The sequence below is a fragment of the Hippoglossus hippoglossus genome, chromosome 3 (assembly GCF_009819705.1).
Source record: "Hippoglossus hippoglossus isolate fHipHip1 chromosome 3, fHipHip1.pri, whole genome shotgun sequence".
In the NCBI taxonomy this organism is placed as follows: domain Eukaryota; kingdom Metazoa; phylum Chordata; class Actinopteri; order Pleuronectiformes; family Pleuronectidae; genus Hippoglossus; species Hippoglossus hippoglossus.
In genome coordinates, this window is record NC_047153.1 from 3408013 (window position 1) to 3427957 (window position 19945).

General features: G+C 43.7%; 1 protein-coding gene across 7 annotated transcripts in view; it reads left to right on the plus strand.

Annotated features, from left to right (window-relative positions):
* Window positions 1–19945, plus strand: part of nav2a (neuron navigator 2a) — a 198131-nt gene that overhangs the window by 115106 nt on the left and 63080 nt on the right. For all 7 annotated transcript variants that reach the window (XM_034615021.1, XM_034614978.1, XM_034614986.1 and 4 more), the window contains 2 exons: window positions 7356–7473; window positions 10611–10663. In XM_034615021.1, coding sequence (XP_034470912.1) covers window positions 7356–7473; window positions 10611–10663 — 171 coding nt within the window. The remainder of the gene's footprint in view (window positions 1–7355; window positions 7474–10610; window positions 10664–19945) is intronic.

Below are 19945 nucleotides of genomic sequence, written 5' to 3' on the forward strand. Positions count from 1 at the left end.
CCAATGCTTGCAGATGCATTGAACTCTGGATACTAACCTGAGAGGTCCATTCCAGAAAACGTCCAGACCCAATTGTGCGGACGTTCTCCAAAGTTCTTGCCTGACAACGGTTACTGTTCAGATTCGGCTCTTCCTCTTGAATGGATGTTCCAAACATGGTCAGGGGAAGACGCCTTCATCTTCATCTTCGTCGTTCGAGGGTAGATCTTCTTTGAAAAGGGAGAAGAAAGCTCCGTTATCAGCGTCTGTCTTTCACAGACTCAGCTCTGGGCTCAGTTCAGTTACTGAAGTTATTATAACGAGAGCTGTTTTACTTCCTGGCTCCGTATGAAGGCTTCTCGTGAGAGATATCGCTTTACAGCCGCTTTGGTCCTGCTGGGTTCTCTTTATAGTTCTCGCTCATGTCGGTAGATTAGCTCATAATGGCGTGTAACGCGCAGCAGCTTTTTAGGTTGCTAACTGAACCCTGAATGTAATAAGGCTAATAGTCCTGAAGTTATCAGCGTAATTGTGTCTGGAAAGCGCTGCACGTGAGCGCCCTGCTCTGATGGGCAGAGCCGAGGTGCTCCTGGTGTCAGGGACACGTGAAAAATGTATTTTCTGATTTGTGATCTTCATGCTTGAACTTCAGTGGAAAGACTAAATGGTCCTCGACAGGTTGAGAACATTCACAGGCCTTAGTTCAGCTGTGAAACTCGAACATGGGATAAGTACGATTTATCTTCATCATCAAGCTAAAAACAGAAGCTGCTGTTTCCTGCTGCTGCTTCATCTATTGTTGCTGTAATGTGGAAAATGTTAGTTGTGATTTCATTCAAATAAAGAGCTCGAGCAGTCAGTGGTTTGAGCAAATAGGTTCAGTTGTTTCTCCAAAATATTTTGCCTAAACTTGACACTATTTTTGCGTTAATTCCCAAAACATTTAGCAATAATTGAAGAATAATCGTCTTACCTCCACCCAGGCTGATTGGCCAGTTCATCACCATATTACATACACATGCATTGAGATCAGATACATAAATCTGACCTGTTCATAAATATTAACATTCTACACATGTTAGTTTTTTCATTAAGATTTGTTTCTTCTGCCCTTTTGTCCGGATCAATGATAAAATCTACTTCCTGGGTCATATCCCATCAAGGTTTCAAGAAAAGGCCTCCAGTGGATTTTGTGTAATCCTGCTGACAAACAGATAAGTAAATAACGATACTGTTGAGTTTAGGGATTTTGTAGGATAGCTTCTCGCATGTGGAGCTGATTATAAAGTTAACATCTAATATTAGTATAGTCCACTATGCTGTGGAGCCAACAGCTCCTGAAACTTAACACTGAAGGACGAGATTAGAAAAGTTGTGGAGTAGCCTGAGGACAGATCCACAACACGAGGAGAGTCTTAATCTCATAGCAGTCGCAAGGAGCTTGATTTGTGCACATTGACGCTCGCTGTGTATTATGAATTTTAATATTTGAACATGGGAAACTGGGACAAGTGTTGTTTCCAGTTTAAATTTGCAAGAAGATTTGCAAAGTGAACTCAAAAACCCACAGGATGAATAAACCATCACACACATTAACCCAAAAACTAATGTGGTTTTTCTTTCAAAGTAACGGATGATGCCGGCGTGTGCGTCAGCATCACTGCGGCGTTTGCTCAGCGAGCGGGTTCGCACTCCAGTGACAGTGACAGTGCAAACAGCAGCAGAGATGAGAGAGCAAAGCAGAACGAAGCGCTTGCTCCAGCTGAGTTTCACAGACGCTTCAAAACAGGAACGCACGACCACAACAAATCAAAAAGCACATCTGCTCGGCTCCTCCTGCTGGATCGTCAGCCGCCGTCGTGACTGGTCGTGACATTTGCAGCTGAGCCAAAAACAGAAAACACCCCCTTAGACTCAAAGCTCCCGATGTGATGCCCTTGTCCTCCCCCCCCCCCCCGCCCAGCGCTGTGGGGATGACCCCTGTGCGTCATGCCCTTTCTGGAGGCATCGCACGGCGGCCTGGTGACTCAGCAGTCCGAGGGCAGCAGGGTGGATGTGAAGCAGATTAGTGTGTTTGTGTGAAGAGGAGGAAAGAAAGAGCTGCAGCTGTCTGAGCGAGTGACTCAACTGCTGCTCGTCACAAGCTCTGAAGAACTGATAGAGCTGTGAACTTGCACGTGGGTCCAGGCAGCGTGTGCCTGTGAATTAACAGAGCGAATAGTGTGTTTGATTAAATGTCAAGATTTACACAGATTAATTTCTCTGTGTGCAGAGTTTGAGTGAGTTGGCTACTGACCTTTGTGTGTTTGGATCTCAATTAGCCTCCATAAGATAAGATAATAATTTATAGAATATGTACAGTTGAAAAGGGGATTACACATCTAAGATAGTGGAATTGTACAGATACGTTTTCACCCCCGTCTGTTTGTTTGTTGATTGGTTTTGTTAATTCGCAAGATAACAGAAAAAACTCTCAATGGATTTCTGTGAAACCTGTTGCAAGGATCTTGTATGAACTCAAAATTTGGTGCCGATCTGAATCTTTCTTTGACAATTTTCAGTGTTTTCTCAGGAAATAAATTGTGGGTCTTGATGAAAAAAGCAATCAGGCCCTTTAGGGACCTGATTTCTATAAGTATGTGAAGTTTGCCGCAGCTTGATTGGAATTAAAGGGACTGTAGGGCCTTGAGATTCTAGATAAACAAAGTTAAACCTGATTGGTAAAATGTTTCCTTGTGTTCTTGTGGTCCACTCAAGATGATACATGAATATAAATCATGCTTTATAAATAAAACCAGAACAATCTAACTACTAAACACAAAACGGGTCGGCGTTAAAGCTAAATGGGATTCAACATTTTGTTCATGTCAGGTGACAAATTCCCAAAGCAGCACGTCAAAAGACTGGATGGGGCCACATACGACACTTTCCATAAGGCCCTGACACCGTGAGTGACTCAGTGTCACGTTGCTCTCTTTGGTGACGGGAATGTCTCCGACTCCACAACCAATTTACAGATCCTAAAAAAGACCCCTGTTCCTCAGAGGCTGCTGAGAACGAAAGGGATTTTCCCTCTTGAGAAATGTCTCCGTGCATCAGACTGTTAACAGACCCATGAGTGTGTTGATGGATGTGAATGTATCGGGCACTGGAGAGGAAGGTTGTATTAATATGCCAAGACAGCGTAATGTGTAGGCGTATTAATAAAGACCTTTTCATCATATCTAAATGTGTCATGATCTGAAGATGACGTGTATAGACGTTCAAAACACAACATTTTACTGCCAGCACTTTGTTTCTGACTGATGTTAAACATCCCAACAGCAGATTGATTACGATGGGATTTGGTCCAAATGTCTTTGTGTCCAGAATAAATCCCAAAGTCTCTGGTCATCCCCTGACTTCAGATCATCTAACGACAGCAGCTGGTTGATATTTCCATGGATTCACGTTTCCCAGAGGCTGAACACAGAAGACTCTGCGTGTGTCCAATTTCTGTTGTACCTGCAAAACGGACTATTCCCTCATTTTCTGATATACTGTGTTTGGTGTGGACTTGTCCAACTAAGCTGCTGTGCCTGTGTCCAGCGTCACAGAGCCACAGGCATGGCTGCGGACGTGTTTCATTGCTGGCTCTCCCATCATGCATTGAGGCTGTAGGGTTATTAAAGATGGTTTATACAGTAAAGCTGCATCTATTCAAACAGTCGGCGAACCGAATAATTAATATATTGTTTGAGTTTCAATACTTTTAACCAGTTCCTGTTTATATACAGAACATGTTTTCATTTAGCGAAATCAGCCGAAGCTGAAAGGGAAGCTAACTTTTCTCAATGCTGTCGGAAATATCTGATCACAGATTGATTATGGGAAGGAGAAGAATCTGCTTATGAAGATTGCTGTCGACATATTTCATTGGGTACAAAAACATTATTCAGGATCGATACTCTCGTGAATGGCCAGAAATCAAATCTATACTTCTCTGTTACTAATAACAATGCCTCCCTCTTATCCAGTCAATTGGTTCAACTTCTGATTTAGTGACAACATAAATTCATCAGTTGTTTGAAACCCGGGGGGGGGAGATTTGATTATATTTTCTGTTCAATATGCAGAGTGGTTCCCTGTGAGCTGCAGGTTGATAACACACACAGTCAATACTACTCTTCTCCAGTGGCCGTGCAGCTTATTAAAACCTCTGTCACTTCTCATCATCACCCACTTGATCTTCTTCCTTTCGGATCAAAGACGCTCCAATAAATCTGTGGTTCAAACACTTGATCCAGATTAATGTTCTTAATGTTCCGAGGCCTGTGCATGTGACTGATGGAACGTGGTTCCAGTTATTTATCACTGTGGTGACAAGGAGTTCATTCTCGTTGCCTCTTATCGCCAAAAGCTCTCAACTCTCGTCTTTCCAAGTTTAGTCCATGTCTGAAAGCAGTTTTAAATTAGTATTTCTGCTGAGTAAAGTATATATCGAGTTTGTAAATTAGTATTTCTATTTTCTGTTGCTTAATATTTCTGCACAAAGTTTTGAAAAGTTCAATTCTCAGGTTTTAAAATTACCTTGTGACTCCTCCTTGTCTTTCCCCTCACGACCCCCTGAGGCTATTAGCCCCCTCCCCCCCTCCATGTTTTCCACCACTGTGACTGACAGCTGCCCATTTCACCTCGTTTTTAATTACACTCCAACCCCTCAATTTACCTGCCCCGAAACTACATCAAAGAAAAACCTCCACACGCACACAAAAGCTCCTCGGCACTGCACTTCCTGTTCCGCATGAGCAGCTGAGTGTGTGAACTGAAAGCTCGGAGTCTAATCCCGCTGCTGAAAGGCTTTCTTAAGCTCCGTGTGTCACTCAGGACTCCGTTTCTCAACTGTGCATTTGTGTTTGGCTACGCAGCTCCGAGGCTCTTTGTGTTCAGTGTGTGGTCGTGTACTCACGTACACCTCGTTGCGTGAAGACGAGTGTGCGTCTTTGAAGCGCTCACACCTGTTGTAAGTCGTCATGAGAGACGGTGATTCATCCGATGAGTGGCGTGTCAGGAAAGCTCAAGGTCTGTTTACGGTGCAAAACACAAAGAAACAAGGGTCACAACCGTGCCACACATCCGACACACATGTTGTGTGTCGGGTTTTCAGCTCAGGCTCGACCTCAACGGGGCTGTGTGTGCGCTCATTCGGTGCTAATGGATGCTCTTGAGTTTCACAGTAAAGAGACAGAGAGGCTGATATTCTAGTTTCCACTCGGGGAACTGGGAGAGATCAAACTTGTGAGTAAAGCTGCTTTCAAACGTGCACTACGGTTTGGACGTTCTCCTTCAGGAGGCTGAATGTCAGAACAGAAATGTCCGAGTCAGCTGATCCAGAACTTTAGCTGCAGCACCAAAAATGTCTTGAAAACATCAGAGTGAGTCCCTGTGAGAGTAGAGCAGGGAAATGGAAGAAAACAAATAAAGAGGAACCGTACAAATATGTCAACTTAGACAAGAAACAAGATTCAAGAGCTTTCGGTGTCAAGGGCCAACGCTGGTGTGGACGTGTAAACAAAAACACTGAGCTTTCTGCAGCAGAATTTATACGTCATGTCCAGAGTTCATGTCTGAAAAGAGCTCAAGCAGTGGCCAGTATTTTGTCTGACTTGCACTGGAGAGTAAGGTTGTATTGATGTGAAAACATCCGAATAGCTTTGGTTAGTTTTAGTAGCTGTTTTATCTACAATCGATGGTTTCAGCTGGAAGGAATGAGTTTTTGTTTTATCCTGCTGTCACAGCTGCTCTTTCTCTTCATGCACATGTAGGTAAACAATCAGAACAATCTGCAGCCTGGTAACGTGTGTAGTAATCTGCTTTTTTAAGGAGAAATGTTGCAGGGAAATCAGGTTTATCTCAGGTTTGTCTCAGGTTAATCTCAGGTTAATCTCAGGTTTATCTCAGGTTAATCTCAGGTTTAGCTCTGGTTTATCTCAGGTTTATCTCAGGTTAATCTCAGGTTTATCTCAGGTTAATCTCAGGTTTAGCTCTGGTTTATCTCAGGTTTATCTCAGGTTAATCTCAGGTTTATCTCAGGTTAATCTCAGGTTTAGCTCTGGTTTATCTCAGGTTAATCTCAGGTTTATCTCAGGTTAATCTCAGGTTTTTCTCAGGTTTATCTCAGGTTTATCTCAGGTTAATCTCAGGTTTTTCTCAGGTTTATCTCAGGTTTATCTCAGGTTAATCTCAGGTTTATCTCAGGTTAATCTCAGGTTTATCTCAGGTTTATCTCAGGTTAATCTCAGGTTAATCTCAGGTTTGTCTCAGGTTTTTCTCAGGTTTATCTCAGGTTAATCTCAGGTTAATCTCAGGTTAATCTCAGGTTAATCTCAGGTTTATCTCAGGTTTATCTCAGGTTTGTCTCAGGTTAATCTCAGGTTAATCTCAGGTTAATCTCAGGTTAATCTCAGGTTTATCTCGTCCTTTATCCGATTAAGTCACATTTCTTGAGGGAATGACATTACAGCAGAAAGCCGACAGTAACCCAGTTACTTAAACGTCCTGATTCTCTCTCCCCTGTCATCTCTGCACCAGACGGTCGTACAGTAACAGCTCCTGCGTTTGTGTGTGACAGCGAGAGCGAGGCGGGCAGGGAGAAGTGTCTTTATTTAGCTGAGCTGTCGCACACGTCTCTGCGGGGCTTCTCTTCTGAAGTTGCACTTTTCAAACACTCTCAGCAGTTTGTGCAAAAAAATCCCTCACAAAGCTGCAGACTCACGAGGCATCAATTTTATCAAACGTAACACTTTCTTCTGCGGGAGAAAAAGTTCTGTGCAGCTTCTCTTCCGACCTCTGTGTGTCCTGTTTGTAAAAAAAAAAAAAAAAAAATCTCCTTAAAAAATGGAAACTCACTCCTCCGGAGAGGCAGTAAAAGAGAGAGTTTGGCAACTAATTATGAAGGAAGCTATTCAGATTATTCAGATGCTTGCTCTGCCTCGCTCCTCTCCTCCCCCCAGGCAGTGAAGGGTCTTTTCTGTCCCCAGAGAGTGATGTCAGCATGGCCCATTGAAAACAGCCGCCGTGCGCTGCGAGATGAATGCCCCGGCTCAACACAATGGCCCCAATTTGAATACCACGCGGATATGTGCCAGATCGGAGCCCCAACAAAAGAAGGAGGGCTACTCTGCTCCCATTCAACCATGTTGTTATTTTATTAGAGTCGTAAATTTGCTTCAACCATTTATACCTTTTGTAGTTTTCGAGTGTTTATGGAGTTTGAAACACGTGGAGGACCTGACGGGGTTTCCCCCCCCATACACCCCACCCCTGTATCCCGGACTGGATTTTATTTCCGTTAGCTCGTAACTGATTGCCACGGTTGTGTTTGTGTCTGACCGCAGATCTACACGGACTGGGCCAACCATTACCTCGCCAAGTCAGGAAACAAGCGTCTGATCAAGGACCTGCAAACAGACGTCACGGACGGAGTGCTGCTGGCCGAGATCATCCAGGTCGTAGGTAAGGAAATCACACGTTTGATTTAAAAAATCTGGAAGCTCGCTCTCATCGTGTGAGGGCTGAAAGAAATATGTGAAATATGTCATGTAGTTTTGTTTAAAGATCCGAGTGACAAGCTGCTGAAGCTTCATTTACAAACAGGAACAACATAAAACAAGCTTTTCTTCTGATTTAACAATTTCAACATCAATCCTGCAAAGAGTTTATTTAAAGATGAAATGGTTTCTGCCAGATATGAGGATGAGTTCAAGTTCCTCGTCTCCAGGTTGGCTCTTTACTTCTGAGTGAAGTGTGAGAAGAAAGTGTTCTTACCTCATTTAGACACTAAGAAAAGCTTACATGTATTTAGTGATATGTGAGATTTAGACTTTAATTCATATTCTTTAGTATCACTTGAGTGATTGTTACAAAAAACTATTTGCAAGAAGTAGAACTGCAAGAACACCAAATAAGAAAAAACATATTGTAGAAACTAAATTAAATTATATGGTGTTTCTGCTTTACATTCATTTCAGCCCCTCTTTTATTCACTTTGACCAACATGCAGTTTAAAATGTTTTTAAGTCTCTTGACTCTAAATTAAATTGGTTATTTTCTAATTCTTGAAGAGCAGCTCCACAGTACAGTGAGCTCATGAGACAGCAGATGTGCGAGGACAGTCAGCCGAGTGCAAGCTGTGAGTGTGAGCGGCCCCTCTGTTCTTTTGACCCTGGTCTGTGCCGTCATCGCTCTTGTCATCTTGTCTCGTCGTCCGCAGCCTGTCAGTTCTTCTGCCTGGAGGCCGAAGCAGGCCGACGCCAGCTGACCGCTGACTCAGCATGTCGCTGCCTCTCGATGCTCTCGCTCTCTTACCCGGAGTTTCTCACTCAGATTTTATACTTCCTGTGTGAGACGTTTTCAAACAAGTGATTCATTAAGTTGCTTTTGGTAACTTACTTTGATATTTGAAAAAAAGAAAAGACTGAAAATACCAGAAATATCCACGTGTCCTCAAAGCATCTGCTGAATGTTTTCTTTTAATTCTTGTGATTCAACTAGTGAACTGGTGCTCTGACATTTTGCTAAATACACAGATGTGATATATTGATCCAAAAGATTTCTATACACAGTCACATGAAAGTACAAGTTATGTGAACTATCTGCATTTTCCTGCTCATCTCCTGCGATTATCTTCTTTAATAACGTCATCACGACTACACAACGTTATGAGTTGGAGGACAGAGACGTTAGCTTTCTGCTGCAAAAATAAATAATGTTAATGTTTATAGTTTCTTCTCTAGATAGATTTAAACAGGACGATTGTCCCCTGGACAGTTAGGGGCCGTTTTCAGAGGGTTGATATGGAACCATTATGAAGCATGTCTATCTTTCTGGCAGGCGATTTGTAACCTGATTGTTCCAGAACTAAAATACAGGGTTCAGGTACTTTAATTTCTTGAAAAAAGGTTTATGAAAAATGTTCGTGTGGCTGAAAATGTTCCACAGCATCATCCAGCTCCTTCTCTCACACACAGTATCTAGTCCGCACACAGTATTCACACAGTGCATCCGCTCTGACAGCTGACCGCTCTGGTTCAAACAACACAAACAGAACCGTCCGTTCACCTGTTCTGTTCTGCCGCCTCCCATCCACACGGAGAAACCTCACACCGCACATTTCACGTTTCGCTGGTGAAACCGGAGCAGCCTCACTGGGACAAGGACCAGATCGGATACGGCGCCTGTTTATACATTCGACCGACTTATACCAAAGGTCAGGAAAAGGAAAAGCTTGTCAAGTTCTGAGATGAATGTTTCCAGCTAATTTCAGCCAAATCATATATTGTGTTTTGTCTCGTGACACTTGAGTCCCGTCTTCATCTCGTCCGACTGCCGCGCTGTAACCAGACAAATTATGCCTGGTCATTGTTTATTTTTATTTCGGGAACATTTATTCTGTGCGGATGTTTTAATTGTGTGTCTCACAATTACAGAGTGGCCGTCTCTTGTGGGTGTCACTCACCACAGTGTGTATTTTATGTCAGGAAGCACACAAATCACAGCCAACAGTAGTAGTGTTCAATCCTTCATGATTTAATTATGTTTGTTTAGGCTATTTATACAAAGCGTAGAATTCTATTTGCTATGTTTGTCAAATATATTCAGTCATGATGATACAGCTTTATAAAACCAAAGTTTGCTAAGGCTGATTGAAACCTCTAAAATGTTATTTCAGTAAGTAGACGAGGATTAGTTTTATACGCAGGACAGAGTAAGTGGCCTTTCTTAGATTTCCTCTTTTCACCTTTAACACATCGACTATCACTGCATCTCTTTGTTGGTTGTTTCCAGCAAATAAACGTTTCATCTCGGCCAAATTTGAGTTTTCAATATGAGAAATCAATTGTTAAACTATAGAAAAGCTGAGGAAGAAAAGTTAGACGTATCTCCTATCAGATGTTTTTCTGGACAAAGTTTTTCATTTCGTTTACATTGAAAAGATAGATTCTACATTTTTTAAATAAGAATATTCAAAAATTATGAACATGATTAAATCATTGATTGATTGAAATATGCAGATTCTGTGCCATTATTTTATTCAGCACAGGATGCAGGGGTTGGAGATGATATGTGGTCCTGAGGTGGAGCTGCGCTGTGGGCCCCACCGAGCCTCCTGATGCAGGAGGCTGTGCTTGGCACAGTTGTCAGCTGTGAGCCGGCGGCAGTGTCTCAGCTGCTGTGGGCCGGGCCTCTAATGGACGGGAGGAATCCCTGACACCACACACACACACACACACACACACACACACACACACACACACACACACACACACACACACACACGCCCCCTTTGTAAAGCAGCAGCCCGACACTCCCATGCTGGTCGGGCCCCCAGCGGCCCCCGTTCCCATTTGCTGTGACTAGATAGTGTTTCATGTCTCAGTGGGAGGAAAGTGGGGGGGGGTCAGAGTTACCGGCATGAACACCTCAGCTCTCCTCACTCGGCCAGAAACCGTCTGGACACACACACCCACTCACTGGGATCTCCACTGGAAACAAAAGAGAGGATCTAACTGAACCAAACACAGCTGACGAGCGTTTTCTGTCTCTCCTCTCTCACTTCTGTCTCTGCCTCCGCTTTTTTTGTTCCTCCTCAGCCAATGAGAAGATCGATGACATCAATGGCTGCCCCAAGAGCCGCTCTCAGATGGTAAGTGACCTCCCGAGCTTGTTTTGGCAGAACGTTGTGAAGTTTACGCCTGTGTGAAGTAAAACACGTCCTCATGCCGCCCCCCCTCCCCCCCTCGGTCGGTCGGCAGTGCAGAAGTCACTGGTGATAGTTGTAGATGGGGATGGTTAGTTCATTTATTTTTACTTTTGTGGTTTGCGGGCTGCCGTTAGTGAAACCTCTGGCTCAGACCTCTGGCAGTTGGCTCTCAGTTGAAAGCACCACAGGCTTTGGTTTTTGGGGCCTCGTCTTATTTCACTTGCAGACGGAAAGAGAGTGAAAGCGGGCAGGGAGCTTCAGCTCTGATGACAAAGAAAATGTTTACAGTCGGGATGTGTGTGTTGTTGTGTACGGTGACATTCGGCTGGTACAGTATGTGAGTGGGCGTTTTTCTTCCCGGGCGATGCTGGTGGGATCTCAGGTGCTCTCGCAGTTCTGTGTTCTCAGTGGGAATTGAACCGTCGGCCCCGAGACAGGGCTGCCCTCCGCTGAATGTGACGGGTCATAAATTGGGCCAGTGTGCCAGCTGAGGGGCTATTTGTGGCCACCGAGCAGACTACTGAGGCCTCTCAGAGCACCGGAGAGACAGAGCGGGACACACACACACCCACGGCTAACAACTGAAGCACAGCTGATCCCTGAACCCTCGTTCAATGTTTTTAGTTCTTTTACGTTTTGCTGATTTAACACTTTTAGAGAATTCCCCTCTCTTCTAAATAACAAAAGCCTCAGAGCCAGGATTTGTTCTCAGTTTATCGTATCTGTGTAGTCCGACTCTCTCCTGGTCGTCCTGGATGACACAGCTTCTTTAACTCTTGGGTTTCCTGTCCGAAAGACGCACAGTTTTTGTATTTACACGTGACTTCATCAGAACAAAGTACACAACCAGACACCCATGGGAAAATCTTAAAATAGCAACATCAGAAAGGTATATTCAGGGAGGTGTGAATACATGCAGCAGAACCACAAAAACCAGAATAGGTAGTACAAACACTCACAGCTCAAAATAACAGCACAACCTTTAGTGAGGATTTTGAAAATGTGAAGTGCATAAGAAAACCTAAAAGAAACGCGGGATTGTTTCTGCTGCCAAAACAAAGAGCAGGAGACGAGCACTTAATGCCTGTTGAGGTTTCTCTGTTTAACTTTTACTGTATTTCTAATTTACTGGGAGCTAATTTACAGCCTGTGGGTTGTTGTTCTATTAAAAGACAATTCAGTTATCACCACCGAGCTGCCTCATGTTCCACTGATAGAATAATAATGTGGAAGCGTCTCCGGCTCTGTTCATCATCACGATGTTTAGTCTCGTTAACTATTCCCTTTTTTTTTGTTTTTGTGAGAAGCTGTTTTTTAAAACCAGAGCCGAAGCAGAGAAAACCTACAACAGGATTCTTATATAATTATTAACTCTTTATTATGAAGTCAGTAGTTTTTGCTGGGATCCTGTAGTGATGAGGAATCTCTTTCTAGTCATTTTTTAAATAATTCATTCTTTAAATTTTGCAATCAATCAACATAGTGCAGAAATAAATCACACATTGTGTAGGTTTCCCCCCCGGCCCTCCCTCTCTCCCATGGTATGTTGATCTAACGTACAGCTCGTTAACAAGCGACACATTGTGATACTGAAAAACCTAAACTTAAATTTGTATTTGTAAGAATCTATACATCTACATATATGTTTACATTGTTTATTTGCTATATATTTTTCCTCTTTTGACTGTTTACACTAAGTCCCAGTTAAAAATGTCTCCTCTCTCTGTCCCACTCATTATGAACCAGGCCTCTCCCTCAGCGGAGGTCCCCCCCCGCCCCCCCCACCCCTCTCGCTGCTCGCCTGTAATTGAGTACGTTGAGCTCTCTGGTCTCAGAGGTCCGGGCGTCTGTGGTCTCTGTGGTTGTGTTGTGCTGTTGTCAGTCCTGTGTGAGCTCTCTTCCATCCAGCTCCACTGTCGTCTGCAAAACTCTGCACAAGCAAATCAAAAGCTAATTTTGCTTCTTTTTATAACGTGGATTGAAGCAGTGTCGTATGGTTTATGGATAACGGAAAATCTAAATCTGCTTTTATTTTGAATGGATAAGCTCAGATGTTGCGGTGTGTGTGTGTGTGTGTGTGTGTGTGTGTGTGTGTGTGTGTGTGTGTGTGTGTGTGTGTGTGTATCGCTGTGTAGAATCTCAGTAAATCTGTCAGCTTAAAAGCAGAATCCGAGGCAGTCAGGCGGCACTAAGGGCAGGTGCAGCCGCAGTCATTATGCAAATGTCTGCTTTGTGTTTTGTCGTACAGTCAAAACAAACACACACACACACACACACAAACACACACGGGGGTCCTGAGAGTGCAGTGGGCAGCTGAGTGCGAGAGACCACTTTACTCCACTTGATTTCATTGCTCTCAAACCTCGGTAAAGCTGCTGCCCATTACCAGCAGTTAACTTAACCTCTGTCTCTAAATGAGTAAACATGGAAATAAGCTCCATCAGTGGAATAAACTGTCGCCAGCAGAGGAGCATTGTGGGTAGCCAGGCCCAGGAGAGCGGCTGTTTTTACAACTGTCACATCCTCGTGAAACCGACCCCCCCCATCATCGGGTCCTTCCTCTACCACCCGGTCAGTCCTGAGCACCGGGTGTTGATGTGACACTTAGCTGCTGAAACCACACAGGATGCCACACACACACACACACAGACACACAAAGAAACACACGGGGTCTCGTACACGTTCGGGGAAACTTCAACAAGGACCAATAAAAAAAAAATGATTTGAATCAAAATCTAAACGGCTGATGTCTGACTGAAGTCCCTGATTTACCCTCTGGTGCGGCAGCGTCATTTAAAAACTTCCACATGCTATGTAAATATTTTTTTTCTTTACCTGATCAGAACACACCCACCACTTCACCAGAGAGCTCCCAGTCACTGGTGTCTGTGTAGTGTGACTCTGTCGGGAGAGAAGATCTCTGATTCAGACCGGGCTGTCGATGGATGTAGATTTTTGTTTTCGTCGTCCTGTAGATCGTGAAGCTTTATGCAGGTAAGCTCAACAGTTTGGTTCGTGTTTGATCAAAGGGAGAGGTACTTTGTGTGTGTGTGTGTGTGTGTGTGTGTGTGTGTGTGTGTGTGTGTGTGTGTGTGTGTGTGTGTGTGTGTGTGTGTGTGTGTGTGTGTGAGGCGGAAGAGAGAGAAATCCCCAGTTTTGTCAGCTGGTGAAAAACTCAGTCCATCACATGGGCGACTGTAAACAACCGAGCGATCACAGTTTCTGTTTCCAAGCAACCAAAGAACAACTCCAAACTCTTTATTTCTCAGAACACAGACACAGAAAGCTGCTGAGGCTCGGTCGACAGAAGCTTCTTTCATACGGATCCTGCCATGGTTCCATCAAGAACACTCCTCGTTATCTCACCTTTGCCGTGTAGTTTAACATATCCTCGCTCTCTCGCTCTGTGGCTTCATCCATACTTCTACGTTTTCGGGACAGCCACGTTCCCCTTTTCTGGGTTCGTGTACTTTTTATACGGCGGGAATAAAGTCTACAGGCAGAATCAGAAACAGAAACACTAATCTAACAGAACTGCAGCGCGGCCTCGGACGCAGACTGAGCCATGAGAGGTGATCACATGGCGTTCGTTTTGTTTTGTCCGCCCCGTCGTGTACATACACACTGACTTTCTGTGCCATGCCCAGGTCACCTGTTGGAATAACAGTCGATCCATTCATAGGAGATGTGACACAGTTAGTCTGGAAATCATCGAGGAAATATCTACTTTTGTCGATAAAGTGCACGACCGTTTCAAAATAAGATCAAGTCAACTGTTTTCTTACTTTTTATATCTGTGCAGGCGAAAGAGCCCAAAGGTGTTTTTTGAAGAGCAGATTGAAACGTGATCTTTTTTGTTATCGTGTTTGTGAACAGTTAATAATTCATATAGTAAGATAAACACAATAAACAGTCACAGACATGAATATGTGTGTATCGATACTGCTGCATCACTTTCCTTCAGCAAGCGGTGAAAACAGGTTCCTCTCGGAGACTTTGAAACCTCCGCAGGGAATGAGTCAGGTCAATGTCAAAGTTCTGCAGGAAGCTGGAAGCTGCTATATGTGAAACCTGCTGACAGAGTGAAGGTGTGTGTGTGTGTGTGTGTGTGTGTGTGTGTGTGTGTGTGTGTGTGTGTGTGTGTGTGTGTGTGTGTGTGTGTGTGTGTGTGAAGGTGTGTGTGGGCAGATGCTGACAGATTTAGTTACATATAGATACACACACACACATACTGATGCGACACGTTGTCTCACAACCATGTGACGTGACCGGATTCCACAAGACACAACTTTCACAAAGTCAAATGACAGAGAGTCTGTGTTACACTGCAGTCAGTTACACTACAGTCAGTTACACTGCAGTCAGTTACACTGCAGTCAGTTACACTACAGTCAGTTACACTACAGTCAGTTAGTTACAGTCAGTTACACTGCAGTCAGTTAGTTACAGTCAGTTACACTACAGTCAGTTAGTTACAGTCAGTTACACTGCAGTCAGTTAGTTACAGTCAGTTACACTACAGTCAGTTACACTACAGTCAGTTACACTGCAGTCAGTTAGTTACAGTCAGTTAGTTACAGTCAGTTACACTACAGTCAGTTACACTACAGTTATACTACAGTCAGTTACACTACAGTCAGTTACACTACAGTCAGTTACACTGCAGTCAGTTACACTACAGTCAGTTAGTTACAGTCAGTTACACTACAGTCAGTTACACTACAGTCAGTTACACTGCAGTCAGTTAGTTACAGTCAGTTAGTTACAGTCAGTTACACTACAGTCAGTTACACTACAGTCAGTTACACTACAGTTATACTACAGTCAGTTACACTACAGTCAGTTACACTACAGTCAGTTACACTGCAGTCAGTTACACTACAGTCAGTTAGTTACAGTCAGTTACACTGCAGTCAGTTAGTTACAGTCAGTTACACTACAGTCAGTTACAGTCAGTTACACTACAGTCAGTTACACTAGAGTCTGTAACACTACAGTTAGTTACAGTCAGTTACACTACAGTCAGTTACACTGCAGTAACTACAGTCAGTTACACTACAGTCAGAGACACTACAGTCAGTTACAGTCAGTTAGTTACAGTCAGTGACACTACAGTCAGTTACAGTCAGTGACACTACAGTCAGTTACAGTTGCAACATATTGAGAATGACATATAAGCGGCCTGGGAAGAACCCCTTACATTTAGCTGTGTTTTATGACACTTATATAATTTATGTTATCAGGCCACTTCCTTCTTTCTCTTGTGTATTTCTCTGAGAACTAGACGATCACGTGCAGGACTGTTCGGCCCTGGTGGAGCTGACACATTTAGCCAAACTCAGAGAACAAAGACAAAACAAAGGCTCAAACTGTAGGTCACCTACTTTGGAGGACGCGGTCTGCGTGGCCCATGACGGGGGCGGTGTTTGTGGTCCACGTAGACGGCAAAGGCTGAACTGAAATGAGAGCGAATCTCTGCGATCGATGTCACCAGCATGTGACGTCCTTGTTGAGCTGCAGTGGGTCTTTTAACATGTGCACTGCTTGGTTGAGTTAAAGCATGATGCTCAAGCATGAGTCGCCTCAAAGCTTGGCGGCGTCGTTAGTCAGGGAAGTGCAATGAATCCTGGGAAAGGTTAGGCTGGGAGGCGTCTACCTCATTTCCATTTGAATCACTAACTGCTTTCTGAAGTATTTTGACATGAAAAAACAGTCAAATACAAAGAGTTGTTGCGTAAGATTGTCTGTCAGCAACTTTGATTTAAAAATATCAGCCTCAGTTTCAGTGTTCTGTCATTTTCTGCTTCAGACTCAGAGCCCACGGTCACACTCCCTCCCTCTCGCTCGGTTTTTCATTCTCTCTCTCTCTCACACACACACACTCACACACACACACACACACACACACACACACACACACACACACACACACACCCCTGTGATGGGAGGTGGTGTTTGTTCAGAGGGTTGTTGAGGCTGCCCGGCCTCATGCTGCTGCCAGGAGCCGGAGCAGAGCAGGAGGTGACGGCGGCGTGGAAGGAGGCGTGAAGCCTGGGAGAGCAGATCTTTCCTCCAGGCAGGTACGAGCTTCCACACAGAGCTGGAGGCGACGCTGTGACTGTGCGGATTCGTCGCTGAGCTGCTTTTGACTTTATTTTTGTTGTTGTTGTGATGATGATCAGCAGATTTAATGGTAATTTGTTCACTTGTTGTGGCCGTGTTTGAATTATTTTCATGTTTTCAATCATTTATCAGCCAGTTGTCTTAATGTTTAGAGAATAGAAGAGTAGGGAACTGAAGACAAAACCCAATAACTTTAAAAAGCCAGGGACATATTTGGCTTCTCTACATTCCTGTTGTTGTTAAGCAGGAGTGTATAAAGGTTGGAGCAGCTGAATGGAATTCAAGTTGTCCTGTCGATAACTCTACAAACACAAAGTAATGAGTAAAGACGTCTAAGCTCGTCACTAATGGTTGTTTGCTTTTATTCCACAAAGAGGAATGACGACCGGGAACAGATTCAAACCAAAGATTACACAAACAGCATCTTAGACAAACGTCTACACCACACTTACACTAACTCGTGGAATATATTGATGATCACAGGCCGATTGGGGATTTAGAATCAAAGAGAAACACAGGCAGGTTCTTTCAGTTCATTTTCAAGGACACAATTAATCCTGGATTCTCGAAGCAGAAGTTCTTCTATCTCCGGAGCGAGTGTAGATTGTGACGGGACAGTGTCCCTCTGGTCCTGTCAGGGACATGTTTCAGTATTTAACCCCCCCTGAGAGACGGCGCTCGGGTTCATCTCAGCAGGACGGGACTTAATGAAGCGTATTTTCTGTCGGCTGCTGCTATTTAAGTAACATCCATACCATGGGAATTTGGAGCCGGAGGGGAGTGGTTCAGTCCCTCATGTGAAGTTCGGGCCCCGGGGTATTAAAGCAAGTCTGTGGGTATTTCAGTGGAGGTCAGGGGGGTGTTTCAGAGAGAGGGTTATTTTGAAGGCGCTGTCGGCATTCAGAGAGGGACGCAGTCTGCATTCCTGCTGTTCCAGAGTATTCTGCTGTATCACCTCAGAGGACGACACATGTCAGCCCCTCCAACAGCTGTTTCTGGGGTCAGAGGTCACAGAAATGACAGCAGGGGGCAGCACTGCAGTTTCAACTCAATCAGTGACCGGAAGTCTGTGGGCCTCTTGTTGTTGGGGGGGGCCGTGGCTCAGGAGGGAGATAGAGGACGGTCGGCCACTAACCTGAAGGTCGTAGGTTCCTTCCCTGGCTCCTTCGGTACCGGCTGTAGTGCACGAGTGGGATTTGAGATAGAGAAGCGTATGAATGGCAAATAGGTGAATATGACAAAACATGTCGTGGAATCATTATTGCCAATTAAGTATTATGTAAATTAGTTGCTAATAGTTTCTGGATCAGGTTAAAAAAAGTATTAACAAATAAGGAAATACTTCATCTTTTGCCACATCAGCACCAAATTATCATAAGTATCAGGACTTTGTAAAGAGGGTGCAAAAAAATGAGTGGCTTCCGCAGAAAGAATCACAAATACATCTTTTGGTTGAAGAGACGGTTTTCTTTCAAACCGGTATCAATGCAGTTATTACCTAATGATCTGGTGATAGCAGCAAGTGATAATCTAGTTAGTGTCATATGAGGTAATTACATATGCTTGTGATTTTTCAATCTCAGTTTACTTCTTCAAATAATGAAATTTGATCTGATTTGGATCCTAATGAAAGTAACCAGGATACAGTGTAGTGTCTACAGCCAATAGCACTATAGTAGTGAGTCTGACTAATAGTAATAATTACCATTATTAGTGTTCGGTGTTAAAATAATAATAGATTAGTGGGTTTCATTGATTTAGATTATATTGTGCCTTCAAGCAATACTATCATGTAAGTAATTGTAGTTTGTTAGTGACTGTAACTAAAGGTAATCTGGTAGAAGTAAGTAGTGAGATATCATAGTAATCTGAACTAGCAGTGATGTGTCGTAGTAAATGTAATAAACTAGTGAATAGAAGTAAACGTGTAACTCACAGCTGCACAGTTGCAGATGTGTTGTTAATAGATGCAGACGTCAGCTTGGTTTAATACGGAGACAGGTTTTCACTTCAGCTCCTCACCTCACAGTCGGGGACTTCCTAACAGGAGAAACACAGAGGGAGCTCTGGGTCAAGCTATATTTAGTCACCGCACATTAACTGTAATCATGTCATTAATCTTTAGAGGGGCGGCCCACACCCAGCCTCTTTCACCGAGGACGTGGTTCATGTGTGTTTTAGTCTAGAAACCACACACACACACACACACACCTGTCGTATCTCCACTCTACATCTTTCCTCCCTCGCCTGTGAGATCAGATTTAGCCGGTTATGCTTTAAAAATAGGTTTGTCCTGAGCGTATTGTTTCAGATACACCTCATTGAGTTGTACGTCTACTCTCACGTGAAATAAATGTCGCACTAAAGAAGATTTAGCACCTCTTTGACCTTTGTGCCTACTGTAAATGTGTGTAAATGTCCCTTTCACACTCACTGCTCTCGTTAATTGCTCTTCCTGAGTGTCACCTTATAGTCAAACACTGTCCGTAGCCTGGCAGAGAGACGACCGAGCCTCATTGACGTATGTCCACGTTGTACCTGGTGTGTTTGCTCATTAAAAAACAACAGTTGGTAGACTTTGATCGCGTCGATTACTCATCTGCAGCGATGAGTCCTGCTTGTTGACTTGTTTAATGTGGTTTACTTTGTGATTACGTGGTTCAGCCAGCAGGCATAATGGCTCCAAACAAAGCCCGTGTGCCTATCAAAGCCGCCCGCAGTCCAGTGACAGCTCAGCAGTCTGCTCAGGTTGCCAGGGCTGCTGTCATAGCAACTGAGGAGGTATAGATGGTTACCGTGGCCCCGCTGACGAACGTCTGCTTGGTTTGAATCCCGTTTTGACAATGTCACAGTCTGAGGTTTGCACAACACGATCATATGAATCATATGCAGCTAAATGACGATACCAGTGTGTTTTTAATGTGAAACCTTGATAAATAATATAGACATTTAAATTAAATTAGGTGAAACAACTTATTTCCTCAGTCCTCAAACGAATCTCTATATATTCAGATGAGTCAGGGAAGGAAAGATGATAAATTTACTAATTCACATGTCGGATTCACTTCAAGATCAAGATTTCACAAAAACTATTTGACAGAT